Source organism: Narcine bancroftii, chromosome 12, assembly GCF_036971445.1.
Source record: "Narcine bancroftii isolate sNarBan1 chromosome 12, sNarBan1.hap1, whole genome shotgun sequence".
In the NCBI taxonomy this organism is placed as follows: Eukaryota; Metazoa; Chordata; class Chondrichthyes; order Torpediniformes; family Narcinidae; genus Narcine; species Narcine bancroftii.
The window spans coordinates 36,817,303-36,844,023 of NC_091480.1; the positions used below are offsets into that span (position 1 = coordinate 36,817,303).

At 45.1% G+C, this 26,721-nt stretch overlaps 1 protein-coding gene and 1 long non-coding RNA gene across 4 annotated transcripts in view; one reads left to right on the forward strand and one right to left on the reverse strand.

The window, feature by feature from the left end:
- znf598 (zinc finger protein 598) overlaps window positions 1-15,096 on the reverse strand; it is a 53,059-nt gene extending 37,963 nt beyond the window's left edge. For 2 of the 3 annotated variants that reach the window (XM_069906547.1, XM_069906549.1), the window contains exons 1-4: window positions 14,789-15,096; window positions 8,987-9,099; window positions 7,537-7,666; window positions 2,074-2,285 (exon numbers count right to left, since the gene is read on the reverse strand). In XM_069906547.1, the coding sequence (XP_069762648.1) occupies window positions 2,074-2,285; window positions 7,537-7,666; window positions 8,987-9,099; window positions 14,789-15,082 (749 nt within the window). In that variant the 5' untranslated portion in view covers window positions 15,083-15,096. Of the gene's footprint in view, window positions 1-2,073; window positions 2,286-7,536; window positions 7,667-8,986; window positions 9,100-10,611; window positions 10,706-14,788 lie in introns of those variants that run through there. The other variant, XM_069906548.1, reaches the window with a different exon arrangement.
- On the forward strand, window positions 14,810-17,557 carry LOC138747390 (uncharacterized). Its single transcript, XR_011347470.1, has 2 exons — window positions 14,810-15,214; window positions 17,278-17,557. It is a non-coding gene; the product is annotated as an uncharacterized lncRNA (long non-coding RNA).
- Window positions 17,558-26,721: the final 9,164 nt, after the last annotated feature.

Sequence of the window (26,721 nt, forward strand, 5' to 3'; positions counted from 1 at the left end):
AGCCCATACCACACAATAACCATTCTCTGAGTAAAGAAGTTCCCCCTCATGTTACTCCTAAACCTTTGCCCGTCAACTCTCAACCCATGACCTTTTGTATCCATCTCTCCTATTCTCAATGGGAAAAGCCTTTCCACATCAACTCTATCTGTCCCTCTCATTATCTTAAACATCTCTATCAAATCCCCTCTCAGCCTTCTACATGCCAAGGAATAAAGACCTAATTTGCTCAATCTCTCCTTGTATTCCAGATGCTGAAACCCAGGCAACATTTTTGTAAATCTTCTCTGCACTCTCTTATCTTGTTAATATCCTTCCTATAAATCAGTGACCAGAACTGCACACAGTACTCTAAATTTGGCCTCACCAATGCCTTGTACAGTTTCATCATTACTTCCCAACTCCAATATTCTATGCACTGATTTATATAGGGAAGCATACTAAAGGCCTTCTTCACCACCCTATCCACATGCGCTCCTACCTTCAGGGAACAATGCACCGTTATCCCTAGATCTTTCTGCTCCACTGCATTCTTCAATGCCCTCCCATTTATCACGTCTTGCTTTGATTATTCTTTCCAAAATGAAGCCCCTCACACTTATCAGCATTCAACTCCATCTGCCATCTTTCTGTCCACTCCTCTAAGCAGTTTAAATACCTCTGCAATCTTTGAAAACCCTCTTCATCATCCATAATTCCCCCTATTTTAGTATCATATGCATATTTACTAATGCAATTTACCACCCCATCCTCCAGATCATTAATATATATGACAAACAGCAACAGTCCCAATAACGAACCCTTAGGTACACCATTCGTCACCAGCCTCCATCCTGACGTTTACTTTATTTCATCTAAGCTTGTTTTTGGGGGTGGAGGAATTTTGCTTTTTTCAACCACCTGAAGAAACACACAAAGATCAGCGTGTACAGAGCCGTTGTCATACCCACGCTCCTGTTTGGCTCCGAATCATGGGTCCTCTACCGGCATCACCTACGGCTCCTAGAATGCTTCCATCAACGCTGTCTCCGCTCCATCCTCAACATTCATTGGAATGACTTCATCACCAATATCGAAGTACTCAAGCTGGCAGAGTCCCCAAGCATCGAATCCATGCTGCTGAAGACCCAACTGCGCTGTGTGGATCACGTCTCCAGAATGGAAGACCATCGCCTTCCCAAGATCGTGTTCTATGGCGAGCTCTCCACTGGCCACTGAGACAGAGGTGCACCAAAGAAGAGGTACAAGGACTGCTTAAAGAAATCTCTTGGTGCCTGCCACATTGACCACTGCCAGTGGGCTGATATCACCTCCAACCGTGCATCTTGGCGCCTCACAGTTTGGCAGGCAGCAACCTCCCACCTCACTGACAAAAGACAAAGGAGGAAAAAACCAACACCCAACCCCGACCAACCAATTTTCCCTTGCAACCATGCCTGCCTGTCCCGCATCTGACGTCAGTCACCAACGAGCCTGCAGCAGACGTGGAGATACCCCTCCATAAATCTTCGTCCGCGAAGCCAAGCCAAAGAAAAAAAAAGAAGAGTCAATGATGTGTTCTCCTCATTTAATAATGGAAGAACATAAAGTATTAAAAAATCACTTAGATCCATTTGAATTAGGTAGATGCCTTCAGGAAAAAGATGGCAAAGTTGAGAAGATTTCTTGCGAAATGTGATGTTGAAAACATTGCAACTGAAAGAAGGAAAACTAGTCTTTTTAAATTTTCTGCATCAAATATCAATATAGAACATAATCACATTCTTGGTCAAGCTCATACAAATCACCTGCAATAACTTTAGACAAACTGACTATACTAATAATACATGATATTTCCACTTACTGGTCATCCTTTAAGTCGAGAAAAATGCTTTACAAGAAGCCATTTTGTGCTGCAAACAGCCATCCTTGATGAAAAGATCTGTTTTTCTTGGGTTAAAAGCAAGTTGAACTGCACTTCAGCAAATATCTTGATGGCTCCATTAATTTCATTTTAAAAAAAACACCACAATCGTGCTCTCCATTGTTTTGGGCAGCTGCAACATCCAATACCACTATTTACCCTGAACTCACCTATAATATTCTTGAGCACCATCAGAATCACAGAAATGGCAAAAATAGTGATCCCGCCTCAAATGTTTAAGTAATTCATCATTATCCAGATAACGGTCATCGCAGAATTTGCACAAAGGATGGCCACGATGGGAAGTATCGTCTGGGTCACCATGTATTCGATGCCGTGCAAGGTCCTTCCGACTGTACCATTTTCGTTCATAACTGAAAATCTGAAAAACCGTCATGATGATATAAATTTTACCCACCAACAATAGTAAAGGCATCCATTTTGCTTTGCAATACAATAGGATAAATGTACAAAACTGTATTAATTAGTAATTAACTTCTTACTGAACTAGAATTCTTACATATAGGTAATTTTGGTCTTCAAATTTACTTGAAAATAATTTAACATTTAACTTTTGTGAAATGATGTATTATACATTTATATTTGAAAGTTCCAATGTCACTCAAATCAAAACCACATTAAAACAAAGCAAAGAATTATAACATTTAAATGCATGCAAATTTATAGGACTACCAACATAAAGTTAAACCAAAACATTTATAATATTGAAAGCATTAATGTAAAAACTGTTACTCAACTTTTTTTTTAAAAAAAGGTCTTAAACAAGAAAGCCTGCAGATGCTGGGGTCAAGTGCAATACACAAGGATGCTGGAGAAATTCAGCAAGTCACGCACCATCTTTAGGAAGTAAGGAGTAAACAATGATTTGGGCCAGGGCCCTTCATCTCAGGTGAAGAAGGGGAAAAAAAGGAATATTATAGTCATTATCATGTCAAAATATCCAGATTTAAAAATACTTCTGAAGACTAAAACTAAAAGCCTTTTGTACAGGTGTCCACCTCAGGTTTTGAAAATTTTCCAAGCACCTATGTCATTCAAGGCATCGGGAGCTTGAATGGGTGGGTGTTCAAGGCCAAGATCCACAACCGGGGCGTCAAGAGCTCGATGGGTGGGCAGCTGACTTTTACATGGAATATACAGAAAATACGCAATTTTTGGGCCCAAAAAAAGGCAGAAAATCAACTTTCACATAGGATTGAATATTACTTGACTACTGTATATACAGTAAAATCCTGGTTATCTGACATTCAAGCAATCAGTAATAAAAATAAACACAGAAATAGGCAAAAATATGGGTTTAAAATTGGTGCACCTTGCAATTAGTTCGCCAATCATGCAATATGCAATTTCAAGCAACTGGCAAATACATTCATCCAGTATCTACCAATCCCCATGTGCCAGATACCAAGGGTTCTACTGTAGTTCTAAAGTTTTGAAACAGAATTTGAATTAATTGCATTTTCAGTATCATGACACAAACCATTCCTTACAATTCAAGATTATTTTATTGTCCTGTAATAAAACAGAAAATATATTACACAAAATTTCCTTTTAGTCTTACACAAGGAGACAAAGATTCACAATCAGCAAAAATTGCCCAGTGCCCCTTCCAGCCAGAGAAATACAAAGAAAAGAGTCTTCCCCCCTCCACCCCCACTCACAGAGTTACTAAATGTCCATGGCTTCAGCTCCAGAGCTCCTGAAGCCTCTATAGCCTTCAGTCCAAACCATCAGCAATTGGAGCTCCAGATGCACACCTCTGTCATGATCAGGAAGCCTCCAGCACCCTTCTCACATCCGGGTTCTGACACCTGGTACCTTTCAGCCAGTCTTCAGCAACCCTCAGCCTGGTGTATGTCTTTTGACTGCAGTCACTTGCAGCCCTCATCTTACGTGGGCACCTGGTCTCAAAGTACCAACAGCCTGCCACCTGTGTATTCTTCATCCTCAGAGTCCCTCACTAGTCCACCGCCAAGGTCACAGTGCCGTGGGTAGTCTACCCTGCTTCTTCCCAAATTTGGTGGTGGAGGGTGGGGGGGGGAAGATGAAGATGGGGTTCTGGTGTTCTTTTTTCTTGTTTTCTGGCGCCCTCCACCAGTCTTCTACTTTGCCTGGAGTCCGCAACCCCTCGTGGCCACTGCCAATCATAGGCGATGCTATCTTGGGCCAGACCCCATAGTCACAGGATTTAGAAAATAAACAACTTCCAACTCCTTTAACAGGCCATTTAAAGCCTGAATGAAGCCAATGCAGAAGGACTGGGCCAATGGACCACACAGGAGAGCGCTGAAATTCCGCTGCCCGTGGGTTTGTTGCAGCAGCACCGCCACCCCCCCCCCCGCCCCAAGCGCATTGATTTACAGAAATAAAAATCATTAATAAATTTGAAAGCAGCAAAATGTGATACATGACATCACATACAACCCTGAGATTCTTTTTCCTGTGGGCCAGACAGAATTTCTACTTGCAAAACTGGACTTAAGATATGTAGACAAAAATAAAAATGTAAACAAACTGACTGCTCAGTACAGAAGTCTGGTGGAGTCAGATTGGTGGGGGGGGGGGGGGGGAGGAATTTAAATTTGCTCCCTTCTCCAACTCTGATACACTGGATCACATACTTCTGGCTTTCCCTTCCTAAAGTCCAAAATATGCTCCTTGGTTTGGTGACTGAGTGCAAGGTGGTTGTTCGTACACTATTCAGCCAATGTCAAATCTCCCTCCTCTATGCTGACTGATCCACTCTTGTTATACAACCCACTTGTCAGCAAAGTTGTAGATGGCATTGCTGTACCAAGCCACACAGAAATATGTGTAAAGCGAATAGAGCAGGGGACTAAGTGTGCAGCTGTGGTGCTCTGGTATGGTAGACCCTGAAGGAGATCTAACTAATTCTAACTGTGGTCTACACAATGGGGTACTGAGACCCAGATCTTGGAGTTTGCTGATCAGTTTTGATGAGATGATGGTGTTGAATGCTGAGCTGCAGTTCATCCTGATGAATGAGTCTTTTTTGTCTTTTATGAAGAGCCAATGAGATGGCATCTGCTGTAGACCTACCTGTTGCTGGGGGAGGGAAATTGGAACAGATCCATGTTGCTGCTCAGACAGGAGCCGATATGCTTCAACACCAGCCTCTCAAAGCACTTTATCACTGTGGAAGTGCCACTGGTCAGAAGTCATTTAAGCATGTTATCAGTATGATTGAGGCCTGTTTGAAACAGTTAGTTACCACTCCCTGTCTGAATGAGTTGAAGATATCTGTGAATATATTGTACTCGGCTGGGTACTCCATCCAGACTGGGAGCTTTCCTTGGCTTCACTCAAGGCAGTCTGTACGTCATCTTCAGATAATGAGAGTAGAGGGTCATCAGGGGACATGGGTGTGCGCAGTGGTTCTTCCTTGTTCAGGAGGTCAAATTGGGTATAGAAGGCATTGAGTTAATCTTGGAGTGAAGCTTTGCTGTCTCATACTGCACCGGATTAACTTTTAACCTCGGGTTAACTGTAATATTTCATTTTGTTTGGCAATATTGATTTCATCCTCAAGTCTTTGCACTGATCAAATTTCTTCAGGGGAAAATCAATTCAGCAATTTAAGTAAATATACATTAAAACAAACTGGCACAGTAGGTATGATTGGCTCAAAACATCTGGTTCACTATTTCTAAGGGAAGGAAACCTACAGTTATTAACCAATCTGGCTAACACTATTCTAAACCAACAAATTTAGAGGTTTGTCAACTCTGACATAACATCTCAATTATGGATTACAAACCACTAGGGGGAAAAAACCCCACAAGAATGGAATAAAACTGAACACTTGATACTGGACAGTTGGCACAATCAACCTCACTTTGAGGTTTAGGCACTCTTCAAAGCAGAGAATGCCAAAGGTTTATTAATAAGCTTCAGATGAAGAAATTTATTCTCACCGCTGCATAATCTTCAAATTTGATTGAAAGACCCTTGGTTCTGGCCACCCAAATGAGAGCAAAGAAAAATCTCTATATCTACCCTGCCAAGCTTTAAGCTAAAAGGAATAACCTTTAGAATCTCCACATTCCATAGCTTCAAGTCCATACGAGTAAAAAAACAACTACCCATCATTCTCCCTTAGCTGTTGAATCAATGGAAAGTGAAGGAAAGCAAGGACACCGCACATACAGACAGACCCTGACTTAAGATATTTCAAAGTTACAATGGTCAGAATCTGTTACAACGGTCTGAATCAATTTTAAGTTCTGATGTTTCCCACACTTGCGATACGCAGTGCATGGCGCTACTCTCTCCCAATGTTGGGCGATTGCAGCATCGTGTGAGAGTAGAGTTCAGCATACGCTGTGATGCAACCACACTAGCAGTCTCTATAGCTTTTGAGTAAAGTTTTCAGCTTTTTCTCTCCAGCCACCTGTGCAGCGCATCAGTTTCCAAATCCACAAGCGCATCCAAACTCCCGACACCCAGGCCACACGCATTCAAACTCCCAATCGTTTAATTATAAAAAATGGTAGAGTGTGGTATTTTTTCAACTTACGATATTTTTGACTTACAATGGGAGTCCTAGAACTGAACACCATTGTAAGTCAGGGTCTATCTGTACTTGCTTAGGAATTTCATAGTTCTTCAAGAGTGGATCAACAACAGTAGCTATTGACTCAGGTGTCGTACAAAACTCGCAGATCTGACTTGTGGTGGGTGTAAGGGGGGGGGGTGTGGGGAAGAGAGAAATTAAAGTGATAGAAAACAATCCATCAACAATAGATGCATAATTTCAGAACCACCCTGTCCAGTATCCACTCCTATTAGTTTTGTGAATTAGGACAACGTTTATTGTTATTAGGATCTATAAAGAATTAATTTAGAAAATTTAAATCAGGCACCCATGCACTGTGGGTAATCAGACTCAAAACCTGCAAACTTGTGACTCATTGCATCTTTTACTCATCAAAAAAAAGTTTTTCTCCAGCTTGAAGAATTCAGTAATAGCAATGCCAAGAACAACACCAGGTACTTCTCAAAGTAAGATGCTTGGACAGTCTTAAGCAATTTCACAACCAAATTTATAAGATCCTGTCACATGCAGCTGTGAATGTTGGTCACTTATTAACAAGCTATGAAATGACTGGCTCCACTGGCACTTTAGAACATCCCAAGAAACAGGGGGTAAAAAAAACACAGGAGAAAGGAGCTTATATCAGCAGACCATATTCTAACTAAGAACCCACTCCTTCCACCAGCAATACATCATGGCCATCTACAAGGTATACTGGCATTTAAGTTTATTAGACAGCACCGTGTAAGCCAGCACCCTTTCCCATCTGGAAGAACAATGGCCGATGCAATATTACAACCTCTAAAAAGAGGTACACTGTCTCATCTTGACTATTCCTTCAGCTTCACCAGTTTAAGCAGCCCAGGTCTATTTTCATCAAAAATTGTAATAATTTAAAACAGCAGATCACCAACACATGGAGTCAGTAATAATGAACAGAAGTTTTCTTGGGAGCAAAATAGGAATATACATACAAAAAAACATGCACAAAAGAAAGTAAAAGTGGCAGGTATGTCGACTTACCTGCAACACTTTAAACTAGAATCAGGTAACTCACCTGGAGGTGTCTTGCACACAGCTTACAGCTGAACATCTCATGTTGTTTCCTCATGTGTTGCTCCAGATCTTCAAAAGTATTAAAGGGTCTTGACTCAAGACATACTGAGCAGTCATACTGCAGGAGTTTCCTAACAGAAATTTTAGAAACAAATTAAGAATGAAACAAAAAAAAAACTGAATTCAAAATATTTATCTTTCAGTTTTGCTCAATTTTAACTTTAAATATTAGTTACAACACAGTAGAAGCTGATTCTAGCCATTTAAACCCATGTATCCCTATTAAACCCAATTAACCTACAACTCCTTATGCTTTGGAGGATAGGAGGAAACCAGAGCACGTGGGGAAAACCCAGGCCAACACAGGGAGAACGTATAAACTCCATACAGCCAGCACTGGATTCGAACCCGGGTCCCCATCACTGTAACACTAGTTAATGTCACTCTAACCATGGATTTACCAGTTCAACTTTAAATTAGAGACTGTATAATTCTGGTACATCTGTTTCTAGTATGATAAATTGAATATATTGATTTAACTGTTTGTAAAAATAATGCATGTGTGAAATAAATCTCAAAATTGATGTGTCTCACCTAATCCCATCTAAAAATGCTTAGGAGTATTTGTCTAATGTAAACAGAGTAAAAAATTGAGCTGCAACACCAAAACTACGCAACAAGTTAAACCAAGCTCAGGCAAAAATAATGCTCAACTTGTGGCAGGGAGGAAAACATGGAACTTCTGAAAAACATGCATATTAAGAAGCAATGCCTTCCATGAATATTAATCTTTTATGAAGAATTAAAAGGAGTACCAGAAATTTACAGTTGCTCACAAGATCACATCTCCCAATCAATTCTTCAAAAGGATAGAGAGACAATGGATAGTGTAAAAATTCAAATTCTTTTTTTTTTGTAAAATATAATGTGCAACACTTAGTCACCTGTTAAGAAATTATCTTAGAGTTGCTTTCTACTTTCAAATTTTTTTTTAATATATCATTCAGATATTTTTCAAAGAGTTAGTCAATCAGGGAATGGAGAAAAATAGAAAGATTTTAAATTATGGAGACGAGTCATATTTATTTTTATAAAAGGCAAATTTTCTTCACAATTATAACTGGTAAAGTTAGTTACCAGTAAAACACACAACATACTCCTTTTTGTTCCTGACCACACTGATTGTCTGGATACTATACCATTCACCATGAAGGAAACCTGTTCAATTTCATTTCCATCTATTTTTATATGATGAAACAAAACATGGTTCCAAATTTGCCTCAATCTCAAAATCCAATATGCACAGAGAACACACATCTATACTCAAGAATCTGACTGAACTCACAAAAATATCATTTCAGTTAACTTTAAAAAGCCATGAAGAAAAATTAATTAAGCAACACTGGAATTAGAAGAGGATCATAATTTTGAAAAAAGTGAATGTGAGAAACCTGAATTGGGTATGAATCCTTCCATCGGCAATATAAATGTCGTATTTCTTTTCATGGTGGAATTGATGAGTTGCTATTGTTGAAAAAGGAGCAATTTTTTTCACAAAGACAACCTGCGAAGATCAAGAGGGAAAAAAAGTACATTGACATGAAGAATACTAATTTTTTTTTTAAAAAAAGTAAAAAAACAAAGGCTGCATGTGACCAATAAAACAGATCATCTCTACCCAGAATAAATTGGCCCACTTGTCTAGAGATGTCATATTTAATGCACTTCAAAGAGAGGATCAAATCCCTTCATTAGTTGGAAACCTAATTTCATGGCCCATGTAGAGGTGGCTCTTTGTTCCATGGATAATTGAGAATGCCCTGCCTCAGTTGTTGTTTAGTGCCTTTATCTGTGAGTTGTAGCTCTGACCGACAGGCAGAGTCCAGGTGCTCAGTGAAACATTGCTCATCTACGTTTTGACTCCTTGATGTACAGGAGGCCATGCTGACTGCACTGATAGCAGATTAGGCTGGATGATGTGCCTTGTCTGAAGTTCTCTTGTGGCCCCAGATGGAGGTGTGGAGGGAGATACAAGGACAACTCTTGCACTTGCTGTGAAGGTGAAGTACTTTAGAAGGTGGAAAGATGGATGGGGAGGGAAGAGTGAACCAGGGTGTCATGGAGATGGATCTCTGCAAAAAATTGGGCACCCATGCACTGTGGAGTAGGAGTAGGTAAGGAAAGATAAAGCTGGTGGTAAAAGTTGGTGCCCAATCAAGTTGGTGGCAAAGATAATGTATCAGATGCAGAGGCTGGGTGGAGTAGAAAGATAAGACACAGGAGATGCTCTCCTTGTTAGGTCTGGGGGGTGGTGGAAGGTGGGGTGTAAAGGACACGAAATGGGAGAAGTACAGATCAATAACAACTCGAGAGTGGAATAAAAGTATGTTTCTTGAAGAAAGGGAACATTTCACATTCTGGATTGGAAGTCCTCAGTCTGAGAACACGTGGTGGAGGCAGATAAGAGAAAGGAATAGCATCCTTACAAGAGACAAGGAGCAAATATAATCTAGTAGCTCTGGGAGTCCATGGGTTTAGAATAGTTGTCCATGAATAATTTGTCTCTTGAGATGGAGACAGAGATCCAGGAAGGGGGTCAAAGATGTCAGAAATAAGTAAATTCACAGAGAAACTAACAGCGAAGCTAATAAAATTGTCTAGTTCTGCATGGGTATAAGACAGTTGATGTAGCAGGGGAAAGGTCCCAGACTAGGATTAGAACAGAGACGGTTCTACATTAAATAATGACAAAAGGGCAGTCACATCTGGCACTCATGCATGTGGATTTGGAGGGAATGAGGAGCTGTCATAGGCAAGATCAAGTCCCACTAAGTAGGAGTGTTGGTAGATGGGCAGAGAAGACATACAATGATGAAAACATCACAAATGTGGAACTTTGAGCAATGTGATGATACCTGTAAATTGGCGGTCAGGTGTACAAATTACCAGCAATTCACAGCAGCAGCAAAAAAAATCAACGTTCAAATAAATTTAAACAGATCTAGTAAAAACAAGATTCCTTTGTCACGCAAATGATCGTGATCAGTCGATTCAAAATCTTAATGCAAAAGTCTACCTTCGGCCTTTGAACCCCACTTCTTCCGTCTAGGAAAGCGAATGTCTCTTGAAAAACGAGTTACGTCTGTACTGACGGTAATACTGATTCATGTGACATTTGAGCGCGTTGCCAAAAGTCAACTTAGGAAAGTTGCGAAACACAGTGGTAAGGTTTTTTTTAATTTAAAAAAAAAACAGGATCTCTCAAGATCCGGATATTATTGACTACTGGCAAACAAGATCCGATCAAATCAAGGCACACAACACCGTTTCTGCTTTCCACCCGCATCCCCACATTTCGAAATACATCAACGTCTTTGGAAAGGCGGCAGCTGACAGCACAAAAAAAAGGTGTGATCCCTGTTTAGTTCAAAGCACTACTGGAGACGTAAAGGGAGGAGGGAGGAGAGGGGAGGGGGGGGAGGAGAGGGGAGGGGGGGGGAAGAGAGGGGAGGGGGGGGAAGAGAGGGGAGGGGGGGGAAGAGAGGGGAGGGGGGGGAAGAGAGGGGAGGGGGGGGAAGAGAGGGGAGGGGGGGGAAGAGAGGGGAGGGGGGGGAAGAGAGGGGAGGGGGGGGAAGAGAGGGGAGGGGGGGGAAGAGAGGGGAGGGGGGGGAAGAGAGGGGAGGGGGGGAAGAGAGGGGAGGGGGGGAAGAGAGGGGAGGGGGGGGAAGAGAGGGGAGGGGGGGAAGAGAGGGGAGGGGGGGGAAGAGAGGGGAGGGGGGGAAGAGAGGGGAGGGGGGGGAAGAGAGGGGAGGGGGGGGAAGAGAGGGGAGGGGGGGGAAGAGAGGGGAGGGGGGGAAGAGAGGGGAGGGGGGGAAGAGAGGGGAGGGGGGGAAGAGAGGGGAGGGGGGGAAGAGAGGGGAGGGGGGGGAAGAGAGGGGAGGGGGGGGAAGAGAGGGGAGGGGGGGGAAGAGAGGGTGAGGGGGGGGAAGAGAGGGGAGGGGGGGAAGAGAGGGGAGGGGGGGAAGAGAGGGGAGGGGGGAAGAGAGGGGAGGGGGGGAAGAGAGGGGAGGGGGGAAGAGAGGGGAGGGGGGGAAGAGAGGGGAGGGGGGGAAGAGAGGGGAGGGGGGGAAGAGAGGGGAGGGGGGGAAGAGAGGGGAGGGGGGGAAGAGAGGGGAGGGGGGGAAGAGAGGGGAGGGGGGGGAAGAGAGGGGAGGGGGGGAAGAGAGGGGAGGGGGGGAAGAGAGGGGAGGGGGGGAAGAGAGGGGAGGGGGGGGAAGAGAGGGGAGGGGGGGGAAGAGAGGGGAGGGGGGGAAGAGAGGGGAGGGGGGGGAAGAGAGGGGAGGGGGGGGAAGAGAGGGGAGGGGGGGAAGAGAGGGAGGGGGGGGAAGAGAGGGGAGGGGGGGGGAAGAGAGGGGAGGGGGGGAAGAGAGGGAGGGGGGGGAAGAGAGGGGAGGGGGGGGAAGAGAGGGGAGGGGGGGGAAGAGAGGGGAGGGGGGGGAAGAGAGGGGAGGGGGGGGAAGAGAGGGAGGGGGGGAAGAGAGGGGAGGGGGGGGAAGAGAGGGGAGGGGGGGGAAGAGAGGGGAGGGGGGGGAAGAGAGGGGAGGGGGGGAAGAGAGGGGAGGGGGGGGAAGAGAGGGGAGGGGGGGAAGAGAGGGGAGGGGGGGAAGAGAGGGGAGGGGGGGGAAGAGAGGGAGGGGGGGAAGAGAGGGGAGGGGGGAAGAGAGGGGAGGGGGGGAAGAGAGGGAGGGGGGAAGAGAGGGGAGGGGGGAAGAGAGGGGAGGGGGGGGAAGAGAGGGGAGGGGGGGGAAGAGAGGGGAGGGGGGGAGAGAGGGGAGGGGGGGAGGAGGGAGGGGGGAGAGAGGGGAGGGGGGAGAGAGGGGAGGGGGGGAGAGAGGGGAGGGGGGAGAGGGGAGGGGGGAGAGAGGGGAGGGGGGGAGAGAGGGGAGGGGGGGAGAGGGGAGGGGGGAGAGAGGGAGGGGGGGAGAGAGGGGAGGGGGGGAGAGAGGGGAGGGGGGGAGAGAGGGAGGGGGGAGAGAGGGGAGGGGGGGAGAGAGGGGAGGGGGGGAGAGAGGGGAGGGGGGGAGAGAGGGGAGGGGGGGAGAGAGGGGAGGGGGGAGAGAGGGGAGGGGGGGAGAGAGGGGAGGGGGGGAGAGAGGGGAGGGGGGAGAGAGGGGAGGGGGGGAGAGAGGGGAGGGGGGGAGAGAGGGGAGGGGGGGAGAGAGGGGAGGGGGGAGGAGGGGGAGGGGGGGAGGGGGGGAGAGTGGGAGGGGGGGAGAGAGGGGAGGGGGGGAGAGAGGGGAGGGGGGGAGAGAGGGGAGGGGGGAGAGAGGGGAGGGGGGGAGAGGGGAGGGGGGAGAGAGGGGAGGGGGGGAGAGAGGGGAGGGGGGGAGAGGGAGGGGGGGAGAGAGGGGAGGGGGGGGAGAGAGGGGAGGGGGGAGAGAGGGGAGGGGGGAGGAGGGGAGGGGGGGAGAGAGGGAGGGGGGAGAGAGGGGAGGGGGGGAGAGAGGGGAGGGGGGAGAGAGGGGAGGGGGGAGAGAGGGGAGGGGGGAGAGAGGGAGGGGGGAGAGAGGGGAGGGGGAGAGAGGGGAGGGGGGAGAGAGGGGAGGGGGGAGAGAGGGGAGGGGGAGAGAGGGGAGGGGGTGAGAGGGGAGGGGGGAGAGAGGGGAGGGGGGAGAGAGGGGAGGGGGGGAGAGAGGGGAGGGGGGGGAGAGAGGGGAGGGGGGAGAGAGGGGAGGGGGGGGAGAGAGGGGAGGGGGGAGAGAGGGGAGGGGGGGAGAGAGGGGAGGGGGGAGAGAGGGGAGGGGGGGAGAGAGGGGAGGGGGGAGAGAGGAGGGAGAGGGGGAGGGGGAGAGAGGGGAGGGGGGAGAGAGGGGAGGGGGGAGAGGGGAGGGGGGAGAGAGGGAGGGGGGGAGAGAGGGGAGGGGGGGAGAGAGGGGAGGGGGGGAGAGAGGGAGGGGGGGAGAGAGGGGAGGGGGGTGAGAGAGGGGAGGGGGGGAGAGAGGGGAGGGGAGGGGGAGAGGGGAGGGGGGAGGAGAGGGGAGGGAAGGGGAGAGGGGAAGGGGAAGGGGGGAAGGGGAAGGGGGGAAGGGGAAGGGGGGAAGGGGGAAGGGGAAGGGGGGGAAGGGGAAGGGGGGAAGGGAAGGGGGGAAGGGGAAGGGGGGAAGGGGAAGGGGGAAGGGGAAGGGGGAAGGGGAAGGGGGGAAGGGGAAGGGGAAGGGGGAAGGGGGAAGGGGAAGGGAGGGAAGGGGAAGGGGGGAAGGGGAAGGGGGGAAGGGGAAGGGGAGGGAAGGGGAAGGGGAAGGGGGAAGGGAAGGGGGGAAGGGGAAGGGGGGAAGGGGAAGGGGGGAAGGGGGAAGGGGGAAGGGGAAGGGGGGAAGGGAAGGGGGAAGGGGAAGGGGAAGGGGAAGGGGGAAGGGGAAGGGGGAAGGGGAAGGGGGAAGGGAAGGGGGGAAGGGAGGGGGGAAGGGGAAGGGGGGAAGGGAAGGGGGAAGGGGGAAGGGGAAGGGGGAAGGGGAAGGGGGAAGGGGAAGGGGGGAAGGGGAAGGGGGGAAGGGGAAGGGGGGAAGGGGAAGGGGGAAGGGGAAGGGGGGAAGGGAAGGGGGGAAGGGGGAGGGGGGAAGGGGAAGGGGAAGGGGAAGGGGGGAAGGGGAAGGGGGAAGGGGGGGAAGGGGAAGGGGGAAGGGGAAGGGGGGAAGGGGGGAAGGGGAAGGGGGAAGGGGAAGGGGGGAAGGGGGAAGGGGAGGGGGAAGGGGAAGGGGGGAAGGGGAAGGGGGGAAGGGGAAGGGGGGAAGGGGAGGGGGAAGGGGGGAAGGGGAAGGGGGGAAGGGGAAGGGGGGAAGGGGAAGGGGGGAAGGGGGGGAGGGGAAGGGGGGAGGGGAAGGGGGGGAGGGGAAGGGGGGAGGGGAAGGGGGGGAGGGGAAGGGGGGAAGGGGAGAAGGGGAGGGGGAAGGGGGAGGGGGAGGGGGGAGGGGAAGGTGAGGGGAAACACCTCACTTGGTGCCCGAGTTTAAAACATCAATCAGTGGGCGAGCTACTTCGTCGGGCCCAGGTTTGTGAACTCACCCGCCCGTCTGCACCAGGTGTTAAGATCAATGTCAAGACTCTCGACGAGGTGCGAGGATCCCGCCGGCCTGTGTCCCCCGGAGATGGGCCGGGCTCCCTCCTTGCCCTCCTCTGCGGTGCTGACTGATCCCCCCCCCTCCTCCTCCTCCTCCTCCTCCCCCCCTTCCCTTCCCCCCACGCTCTCCCTTTACCTTGTCGAGCTCCAAGCGGCAGACGGCGCAGTACCTCTGTCCGCACAGGGCCCTCATCTTGGTGGAGCAGCGGTAGCAGACCGGGTGATCGCACTTGCCCACGGCGTAAATCTCCAGCTCCTGGCAGCACAGGACGCAGCTCTTGTCGGCCCCGGCCACCGGCGCCGCCGCGTGACCTTTCACTCCGTCCCTCGAAGCAGCCCGACTCTTGGAAGCCATGGCTGGACGCAGCTCGCTCTCCGGAGGCCCCGCTTCAACCGGCGCCGACCCTTCCCCTCCGGCCACTGACGTCATCGCGCCGGCGAAGGCGGCGCGCGGCTTGTGACGCGGCGTGGAGCGCGCGTGCGCGCTGGGCGCGAATGTTGGACGTGGGCCTGGGCCCACTGCGCGGAGGGTTGTGCGAGGATGGGGCGAAGGTGACTGAAAGTAAGCGGGGATGGCCATGTGGGGAGAGGAGGAAGAACCCAGCCACCTTCATGAGTGAAACACGATGTGCTGTTTCTTTTAAGTACTAAAGAACCTTGGGCTCATTTATATTAACCATATTGTTTGGAAGATTGTATTTAAAATGTTAAAACATACAATATAGAGAGTAAATTATACACAATATATGATGATATTTTATTAATAACTCACAACCTCGTGGTGCAGCCATTTTTTTGTTTGTAACCCGAGGTGTCGCCGGCTCCCTCAAGTGCTCAGGAGTATCGCTGGCACTCTTATCACCACATCCCCTTTCCCTAAAGTACGAACGCACAATGCTGGGGAAGCTCAGCAGGTCAAACAGCGCTCTTTATGTAGCAAAGGTAAAGATACAGGACCGACGTTTCGGGCTCGAGCCCTTCTACAGATTGCGGGCAGTGAGAGAGAATCCCACGGAACTCCCTTTGGAAATCAAAAGGCAAACTTTGGGGTCGGCATCCGTTGAAGAGCTTTTGCAGAGTGGTTGCAGCAGTCGGAAGTAAATCACGAAAATCTGTGGTTGAAGTCAAAACATAAAATGCTGGAGAAGTTCAGCAGGACAACAGCATCCTGCAGCAAAAGGCTCAAGGCCGAAACATCAAATATGTATCTTTACCTTTGCTACATGAAGGACACTGACCTGCTAAAGCTTCTCCAGCATTTTGTGTTTTGACTTTCAGCCACAGTGTCAACAAATTCCTTTCTCCTTTCCTAAAGATGTTCGATCTAGCAATATTAAACACTAATACAGGATTTATTTCAATTTAAAGTTAAGCACCAACATAAACATAAATATCAGCAGCACAAACTATAAGTGTGCAGTTCTTTTTTCTTTTGGAGATTCACCCTGTCAGGTGCTTTGATAATGTATGTGGATCTTGTCAACAAAGTTGCTTGTGTCGGCCCTCCTGGTCCACTACTGTCTAACACTGGTGGTGTTTCCTCTTTTGCTGTGCAGGCTGGATTGTCTGTTCATGCAGTGTCTCTTGCATTTTCAGCAGGCTCTTTTGATTCCTCCTCGGTATTTGACCATCCCCTGTTCTGACAGTGTAGAATCTTGGATTTACTTCCTCCAGAAGAGTGATCTGCTTGTCCCAGGTGTTGGAATCTCTGAGTCTCAGTCTGTCATATTGTGCCAGTGGCTCGAAGCTTCTTGTTGATGTCGTAGTTTGCTTTATGTCTCCTTTGCAGACTCTTTTGTTTCTGTTTGCTCTGTTCTTTTTTGATCCGCAGAGTAGGGAAAAGTTGTGTGTTGTCTACATCTCATCAGGAGCTCAGTGGGTGACATGCCATGTTCAAGTGGTGAAGCTCGATAACTTAACAGAGCTAAATAAGGAGTTGACCCACTGTCTAGTGGTTTCTTGAGCAGCTGTTTCACTATGTGAATTCTTTTCTCTGCTTTACCATTTGACCGGGGATGCAGAGAACTTGAAGTCACGTCGAAAATCATACTTTTCTGCAAAGTAGTGGAATTCTCTACCACTGTAGCACAGTCCATTGTCACTGTAGACAATTTGAGGAATTCCATGTTTTGCCAAGATCAATTTCATATATTTGATGGCACAAGCAGCAGACATGTTAGGAGGTGGCATAATCTCAGGATAGTTCAATAGATAGTCAATAATATGCAGGTAATTCTTTCCATCCAATCAGGTGGAACAGATCAGCGCCAACTTTATGCCATGGCTGCTCTGGTAAGTCAGTTATGATCATGGGTTCCTTTGCCTGATGTTTCAGACAGGTCTCACAGCTTGAGACTATTCTGTCAATGTTAATGTTTATCCCTGGCCAGTAAACAGCAGTTCTGACCCTCTTATATTTTTCCATTCCAAAGTGCCCCTCATGCAAACTTTTCAGCATATCTTGTCACAGTGATTAAAGAATGATAACTCTGCTCTGTTTGAGTAGAAGCCCATTGACAATGCTAAGCACTGCTCTGATGTAGTATGGCTGACATTCACCACTAGGCCATCCTTTATTCAAATTCTTGATGACCTTCAATAGAACTGTGTCCTTTTCTGTTTCAGCTGCGATTGGCTTGGATTTCATGTCAGATACGGGAAGAGATTCAATGATCAGATTCACGTGGAGATTCCCTTCTGTTTCTGTGGAACTCTCATTGTGTGCTTCACTCTGTACGGTTGCCCTGGACAATTCATCAGCCAACACAATAAGTTTCCCAGTTTCACTAGTGTGTATAACAATTCTAAGTCATAACGTTGTAACAACCACTTATTATTTAAAAAATTATAATTATCATGTGAAACCTACGTAATTTTTTCCATTATTAAACAATATTTCATCTCATTGTGCCATCTATTAATATCAATCATATTTGTATCTTTCCACATACTAGCAATACATTTTTTCACGATGGATAAAGCTAAATATACAAAAGCAAGCTGAAACTTATCTAATCCCAAGCCTTTCAGAGGTTGCAAACTACCCAATAAAAATACTGTTGGATCTAAAACTATTTTAATCTTATACAGATATTTTAAAAATGATTGTATTTTCTTCCAAAAAGACTGTATATGTATACATGACCAAACAGCATGAAAAAAGTTCCAACTGTATCACCACATCTAAAACACAAATCTGATTCATTAAAACCATATTTTTAATTTTTCAGGTTTCAAATATAATTGATGTAAAAAATTGTAATAAATCATTGCATAACATGCATTTATCAATCTAGTTACACTATCATAACAAATATCTAACCAATCCTCTTAAAAAAAAATAAAACCAATATTCGCATCCCATTTAATTTTAGATCTATACCAACCTTTTTTATCCATACCATCCTGTAATATTTCATACATATATGAAATATAACCTTCTCTGGTACCTTCATAAGAAAAGTCTCAAATTTAGTCATTTTAGGAAAATCATCTCTCTACCAAACATACATTTTACCAAAGATCAAATTTGATAATAAAGAAATAAAGAATTCTTATCAATACCAAAATCTTCTCTCATCTGATTAAAAGATAAAAACTTACCCTCTTTAAAACAATCTCCCAAATGTTTCACACCTTTAAATCTCCAATGCAATAAACTTTGATTATGTATTGAAAAAGAAATAAGTTGATTATTATACAACGGAATCAAAGTCAATAATTTACCCCTAGAACCTATCATTTTACTTTTCTTTATCCATAACTTCATTAAATGTTTTAGTATAGGCACATTATATTGTTGTAACAAATTCATATTCCACCTCTGACAACTGATGTATTTCAAATTCAGAAATACGTGCCGTCTCAATTTTAGCCCAACTAGGAGGCCGTACCAAATCCATCAATGAACTAATAAATTTAAGTTGGGCTACCTCATAATAATTTTGAAAATGTGGTAAACATAATTCCCCCTAACTCATATTTCCAAGTTAATTTATTCAAAGCTACTCTCGAAAATTTAACCCTCCATAAAAACTCCCTAACTATTCCATTTAAATCTCGAAAAAAATTTTTATCAAGTAAATACGGAATAGATTGAAACAAATATTGTATACGTGGAAAGATATTCATCTTAATTGTATTTATCCTTCCCATTAAATTAATAGGTAAATCTTTCCATTTAATCAAATCAGTTTTAATTTTTTTCATTAACGGAACATAATTTAATTTATATAAAGATTGATAATTAACATTCAAAATTATACCCAGATATTTAATTCGATCAGTCCACTTCAAATTAATAATATTCTTATAAACTGAATAATGTCCTTCACTTACCAGTAATATTTCACTTTTTTCCCAATTAACTTTATATCCAGAAAGTCATCCATATTGTATTAATCATTCCTTCAAATGCAAAAGTGACTGAGCTGGGTTTATTAAATACACCAATACGTCATCAGCAAATAAATTAATTTTATACTCCTCATCTAAAACTTTCATACCTTGTATCTGTGTATTTTGTCTTATCAACTGTGCTAAAGGTTCAATCACATCAAACAATGCTGGACAACCTTGACGAGTTGATCGAGTTAACTTAAAAGATTCCGAAATCAAACCATTCGTCAATACTCTAGCTACCGGTTTACTATATAGAGCCCTAATCCAACCAATAAAAGAAGGACCAAACTTAACTTTCTCCAAAACTTTAAACAAAAAATTCCATTCAACTCTATCAAATGCTTTTTCTGCATCAGATGATCTAAAGATTGTCGAAATCTATTAATCAAACTGATCACTTGCAAAATGTTATCTGAAGCATATCTATTCTTTATAAAACCTGTTTGATCAATATGAATCAACTTTGGTAAAAGTTTAGCCAGTCTATTCGCTAATATTTTAGCTATTTTGTAATCTACATTTAACAACAAAATTGGCCTATATGAAGATACCTTCAAAGGATCTCTATCTTTTTTAGGAATTACTGTAATTAAAGCACTAGAACAAGACTCAGGTAAATCATAATTTTCTCCAACTTGACTTAATACATCCCCAAACACTGTAGAAATCATCATTAAAAATTTTATAAAATTTAAACGAAAATCCATCATAAGGCGATTTACGGTTCGGCATTTCCATCATAGTCATTTTAATTTCTGAATCAGTAAATGGTTCTTCTAACTCCTGTATATCTCCATCCTCTAATATTGGTAAATTCAACTGTGATAAAAAGAAATCAATCGATCCAGTTTCCTGTTTTCCTTCAGATGTTTATAACATTTTATAAAATGAATAAAAATTATCATTAATCTCACAAGGTTTATAAGTAATAAGAGAATTCCGTCTAACAGCATTAATAGTCCTCGATATCTGTTCTTTCTTTAATTGCCACGCCAATACCTTATGTGCTTTCTCTCCCCATTCGTAATACCATTGTTTAGTCCTATTAATCACACATTCAAATTGATAAGATTGCAAAGTATTATATTTAAAGTTCACCCTAGATAATTCTATTTTCTGATCTTCCATAGCATCTTTCTGAAATTCCTTTTCTAACTCATCAAACTGTTTCTCTAATTCAAGACTCTGATTTAATTGATTCTTTTTTATTTTAGAAGTATAAATAATTATTTATCCTCTCAAATAGGCTTTCATAGCATCCCATAATACAAACTTTTTTGTATAATTTTTTTACAAATTTTCTTTCAAAAAGAAATTAATTTGTTTTTTTAATCAATAAATTCTGTATTTTTTAACAACATTGTATTAAATCTCCAACGATAAGCTATTTGAATTTTCCCAGCAGTTTCATATGTAAAGTATAACAGAGAATGATCTGAAATCACCCTACTTTTATATTCCTTGTTGTATTTTCCCTTGTAAATGTGCCGATACTAAAAACGATTCATGTCTAGATGAATAAAAGGAAAAATCTTTCTCTGTCGGATTAAGACATCTCCAAATTAAGAGCTTTCATCAACGCTTGGACCTGGATTGCCATCTTAGATTTTTTAACTTTCTTCGGAGATTTATCTAATAAAGGTTCCAAAACTCAATTAAAATCACCACCAACTACAATATTATCATTAGCTTGACACAAACACAAAAATGCATCTGAAATAAATACTTCATCATCTGCATTTGGAGCATAAATATTAAGTAAAGTCCAAAATTCACTAAAAATCTTAAAATTCAATTTAAGAATACATCCTGCCTTTTCCTCCATTGATTGTAATTCAAAAGATAAATTTTTATGTATCAAAATTGCTACACCTTTACCTCTAGAATTAAATGAAGAAGAATATACATGCCCAACCCAATTCCTTTTTAATTTCATGCTTTCCTTCACATTCAAATGTGTTTCTTGTAAAAAGGAAATATCAATTTTCATTTTCTTAATATACGCCAAGACTTGTTTACGTTTAATCCTTGAACATTAAAAGTAGCAAACCTCAGCTTTGACAATATCTACTATTATTACCAATAATATATATAAAAATTCAGATCAACGTATATAGGCCCTCCAATAAAAAAAATCACAAATTAAAAGCTAAAAAAAGTAATAAAGAAAAAGGGAAAAAAAGAAAATCCCCCCCCCAAAAAAACTACCAAAAGGTAGTAATCCCCTAAACAAAAATTGGGTGTGGGTCACCCACCAGTGGCTGATGACTAGTAAAGAACTTGGTGCAAATCTCTCCCTCCCCAGCCAAACAATCAGTAACATCAAAATATCATGATAACAAAAGAAAAATAGAATAAAAAAACTTTTCTTTTCATCCAAAAGACTCCAATCTTGAAGATCCCATTTCGGAAGGAGGTAGACTCTTTCCATTTCCTTCTTTCCCATTTCTGCCACTTCTTCCGTTTCCAGAGCTACCAATTTTTTCTTTAGGAGACAATGGTGGACTACGTCTTTGTCCTCTTATATCTGGCAATGAGTCAGCAAAATTCATTGCTTCACAATCAGTTTCAAAAAACCAAAATTGATAGTCTCCGTAAAACACCTTCAACACTGCAGGGTAACGAAAAGCAGACATAACTTTTACGCCACAAAACTTCTGTAACTGGATTGAATCGACGTCGACGTTGAATGACATCTTGACTCAGATCAGGATAAAAAAAAGACTCTGCTATTCTGAATCAATAATGGGGTTTGTCATTGTCTCGCATTTTGTACTGCAAGTCGAAGTATTGCTTCTCTATGCAAATAACTCAGACATCGAATTATTACCGGTCTCGGTGGTTGACCAGCTGAGGGTATTCTTCTTAAAGCTCTATAGGCTTTTTCCAGTGCCAATCAACCAGACAAAATTTCTTGCCCTAATATTTGCGGAATCCAGTCTTTAAAAAAACGAAGAGGATCTTGTCCTTCTATATCTTCTGGCAAACCAACAATTTTCACATTATTCCTTCTGCTTAGGTTTTCCAAATAATCTTATTTTTCTTTCTAGCTCCTTCTCACGATTTCTTAATTCTATGACTGTTTCCACCTTCAACACTTTTTCTGTGTTAGAAATCACTTGTTGTTTACAGTCCAAAAAAGCAGTCTGAAATTTTTTAAATTCTTCATAAGATGCATCCACACGTGTCTTAACCATATTTAATTCTGAACTTATACCAGCATTTATTTGAACCATTTCATTAATTTGAGATGTCAACAAAGGTTTTATAACAGCTTGAATAACTGCATTTAATTGCATACACTGTGAATCCGTAAATCTCAGCTCTGCTCTCTCTGACATAGTGGCAGAACAAGGTTCCTGCAGCTCCTGCTGCAATTCAACAGAAGGCATTTTAAAAGTTTTACTGTGGGTCTGGACTCCCAGCAACGGCACCCCGACTTCCTCGGGGGTCGCCGCTGGTCTCCCCCCGGATCTTGCTGTTTTCTCATCAATTCACGAAGAAAAATGATTTCTTCAGATTGAAATGCTACCTGATGCATTTCCAACATTGGAGAGTCGTCTTCCTGCGTGTTCCCTCCATTGAAATCGAAATGCTTTCCAAATCGAGGTCCACTTCTTGGGAACACGCACCTTCTTCCGCAGAACAGGTAATTCCAGTGCCACCCTTCATTTGGTGAGCAATAGGTTTTTTTTCAGCCCCCACAGGCGATCTTTGGGAATTAGGCAATGAAGAAATTGAGCCTGGGGCCATTTCAAGTCATCTAGGCCCCAAATCTTCAACACTTCGAAAATGTAACTTCTTTTGAACTTGAGGTCTAGTCTTTTTACCATTAGTGGCCATAATGATTCCTTAATACTTTAAACTAAAATTTAAAAAGTTTAAACTTGAAAACAAAGGGTTAAAAAACGGGTATTTAAAAGTCTAGCCAGAGAGGTCGAGATTGCATGTCTAGACTCTACGCCATCTTGCCACACCCCCCTTTCAGGAGCTTGAAAGGGACTGCAACTGGCAGGCTGTGAGTGCAGAACAGCACACATAGCTGCTGATCAGAGACACCTGCATAACAGGTGTCCACTCCAACTATGTGAGCCAGAGGCTACTTGAAGAGACAATTGAGCCTACCTCAAACCATCGAACTGGCGAACATTTTAAAGGTAGCCAACCACAATGTTGAATCATTCTCCAGCAAACATGTGGCCGCCATCTCAGGAGGCAGGATGGCAAACCCCATCCTGTCCTAAGTTGACCACTGCTGCCATTAGCGACCACCCGATGTGCTATTTCTGCGGGCAGGCTAAGCATCTGAGGAAATGCTGCCCTGCCAAGGATGCCATCTACTCCAACTGCAGGAAGAAAGGATACTTCACGAAGATCTGTAAGTCCAAACAAACCCAAAAGTCCAGCAGTGCCATGTGCAAATGTGGCAACCATTGTGGTCACTTCTGGGGACATGGGACAGCTGCACACGCGTACCACTGAGACCACTGATGTCACTTCCGCCTTTTCCTTTTACTCTTCCGGTGAATGACGATGGGGCTGTATGCGCACCATGGGGGCCGATATCTCAGGCACCATCTTACTGGACTGCCGGCACTCAACAGAACTCCTCAGATGACAAACTGATGCTAGTATCAGTAACCCTGAATCAGGACAGACCCCATCAACTCTCCAGGGCCATGATGGGCATTCAAGTAAATGGCCGCCCCACCGCTTGCCTATTTGACAGTAGAAGCACTGAAAGCTACATTCACCCAAACACTGCACAACACTGCTCCCTTGGGATGAAGTCCGTGAGTCACAGTGTCTCCTTAGCATCCAAATCCCACTCAGCAAAGGCTCGTGGCAGTTGTACAGTAACGCAGACTGTCCAGGGCATGGTATATCGTGACTTTACACTCCTCGTACTGCCACAGCCCCATGCACCCATCCTACTGTGATTAGACTTCCAGGGCAACTTGAAGAGCGTCACTATGGAGTACCATGGTCTGTAATGAGCATTTTTTAAACCACTCGCCCCCTCCCCCACCACATGGCCAACCAGCAGCCAATCTCTGCGTCTGACACGCGGTTTCTCTACACTCCGGATCTCTCCCCCACCTCTGTTCGCCAATCTCACCCTGAACTGTAAGATTGTCGCCACTAAAAGTCGGTGATATAGCGCCAAGGACAGAGCCTTATTAAGTCAAAGGTGAGAAGCTTCCTCGCTGAGGGGATGATAGATCAGAGTATGAGCCCCTGGAGAGCCCAGACCATCAATAGGTTCAGCCGGCTGGATGCATACCTCCTGTGATAGTACAGATTCTATCACCAATGTGCATATCTACATATGTACAGATGGTAGTGTAGGATGACTGTGATTGGCTGAGAGTGTAGCCACACCTATTGGCAGGTCTTAAAGGATTGCTCCTCGCCAGACCAGGTCATTCTGGACTGGTCGACCTACTTGTGATATGCTCCAGTCTTTTAGTTAATAAAAGCCTTGGTTTGGATCGACGTCTTTGGTTCTTTCGACGCACATTACACCCCCTTCCCCATATAGCCGACATGATGAACCAGATTGCACAATACAAGGTCTTCTCCATCATAGACTTTAAGTCTGCATTACTACCAGCTCCCATTCACCCCGAAGACCGCCACTATACTGCCTTCAAGGTGGATGGCAGGATTTACCATTTCCTGAGGGTCTCCTTTTGGAGTCACAAATGGAGTGTCAAGTCTTTCAGAGAGAGATGGAACAGATGGTGAACGATCACTAGTGTGGGCCAGCAGGACCATGATAGGAGCCTCCAGAAATTTCTCCACATTGCAAAATGCCTAAATCTGACATATAACACAGGGAAATGTGTCTTTGCCTGGCTATACTAGGCTGCACTGTGGAGAATGGAGTCATCAGCCCCGACCCCAACTGCATGCGCCCCCTGCTAGAACTCCCACTCCCCCTCTGCCTCAAGGCATTGAAAAGGTGCATGGGCTTTTTCTCATTACTCTCAGTGTGACCCCAGCTACGTGGAGAAGGCCTGACCCCTCATCAGGGCCACCATTTTCCTCCTGTCGGCAGAAGCCCACGAGGCACTCTACGTATCAAAGCCGATATCGCAGAGACCACAAAGCACACAGTGGATGAATCTATCCAGTTCCAGATGGAGAGAGATGCGTCAGACTTTGCCCTGGTCGGCACACTTAACCAGGTGGGCAGGCCTGTAGCATTTTTATCATGCACCCTCCAGGGTCCCGAGATCCAGCACTCCTGTATCAGGCTATTGTTGAAGCGGTACAAAACTGGAGACATTATCTCACCAGTAAACATTTTACCCTGTTGATTGACAATGGGAAGTTACCTTCACATTTAATAATCAGCAGTGAGGTAAAATCAAAAATTATAAAATCCTGAGGTGGAGAATCGAGCTCTCCGCCTACAATTAGGTCATACTGTACCGGCCCGGAAAGCTCAACTTGTGCCAGATTGATTGCCTGCAGGCCTTGCATAATGTCCTCTGCCACCCCGGGATCACCCTCTTTTTCACTTCAAGGCCCATAATCTCCCCTACTCCGTCGAGGACATCAGGATGCTGAACAGAAATTACAGAGTTTGTGCAGGCGCTTCTTCCAGCCTGACCGGTCACATCTGATCAAGACCACTCACCCCTTTGAACATCTAAGTTGGACTTCAAAGGACTCCTACCCTCCACAAACTGCAACATGTACTTCATCAACATCATCAATGAGTACTCGCGGTTCCCTTTTGCCATCCCCTGCCTGGGCATGATTGCAGCTACCATCAAAAAGGCTTTGAACAATTTGTTCACCATTTTTGGATACTCCTGCTACATCCACAGTGACAGGGATTTGTCCTTCATGAGTGATGAGCTGCGTCAATATTTGCTGTCTAAGGGCATCGTCTTTAGCTGGACCACCAGCTATAACCCCAAAGGGAATGGCCAGGTAGAGCAGGAGAACGGCACGGTCTGGAAAGCAGTACTACTGGCCTTAAAGTCCAAGGGCCTCCCCGTTCCCCACTGGCAGGAGTTTCTCCCAGAGGCACTCCACGCTATCCGGTCCCTCCTGTGAATGGCCACCAATGAGACATCTCATGAGAGACTGTTTACCTTCCCCAGGAGATCAGCGTCAGGAACCACCTTACCTACATGGCTGATGTCCCCGGGGCTGGTATAACTTCGTAGGCATATGAGGACAAATAAGTTGAGAAAGTACAGCTGCTCCATGCAAACCTGCAGTATGCCTATGTGGCATTCCCAGATGGGCATGAGGACACGGTATCTATCAGGGACCTGGCACACGCAGGAACATCAGGATCCCCCAACCAGCTAACAGGTACCCTCCCCCCAGCTCTCCAGAGCCCACCTTCCTAATGCTCACCACTCCTGCTAAGCTGATGGTCGATGCTCACACCCCCACCCCACCTGACTTAGTCAAGCACTTTGGCCAGGCCAACTGAGATAGACCAGCTGAAACCGGCAAAGACTCACCAGTCACAACGCCAAAGAAGACCACTGGACAGACTGAACTTATGAGGTGTGGTTAACTACACCACACCCCTTGGGATGTTCTTTTTTTAAAAAAAGAAGAGGTAAATGTGGTGAAACCATTATTGTATATATTTGCCCCCAAAGGAGGAAAAACCCAACACCCAACCCCAACCAACCA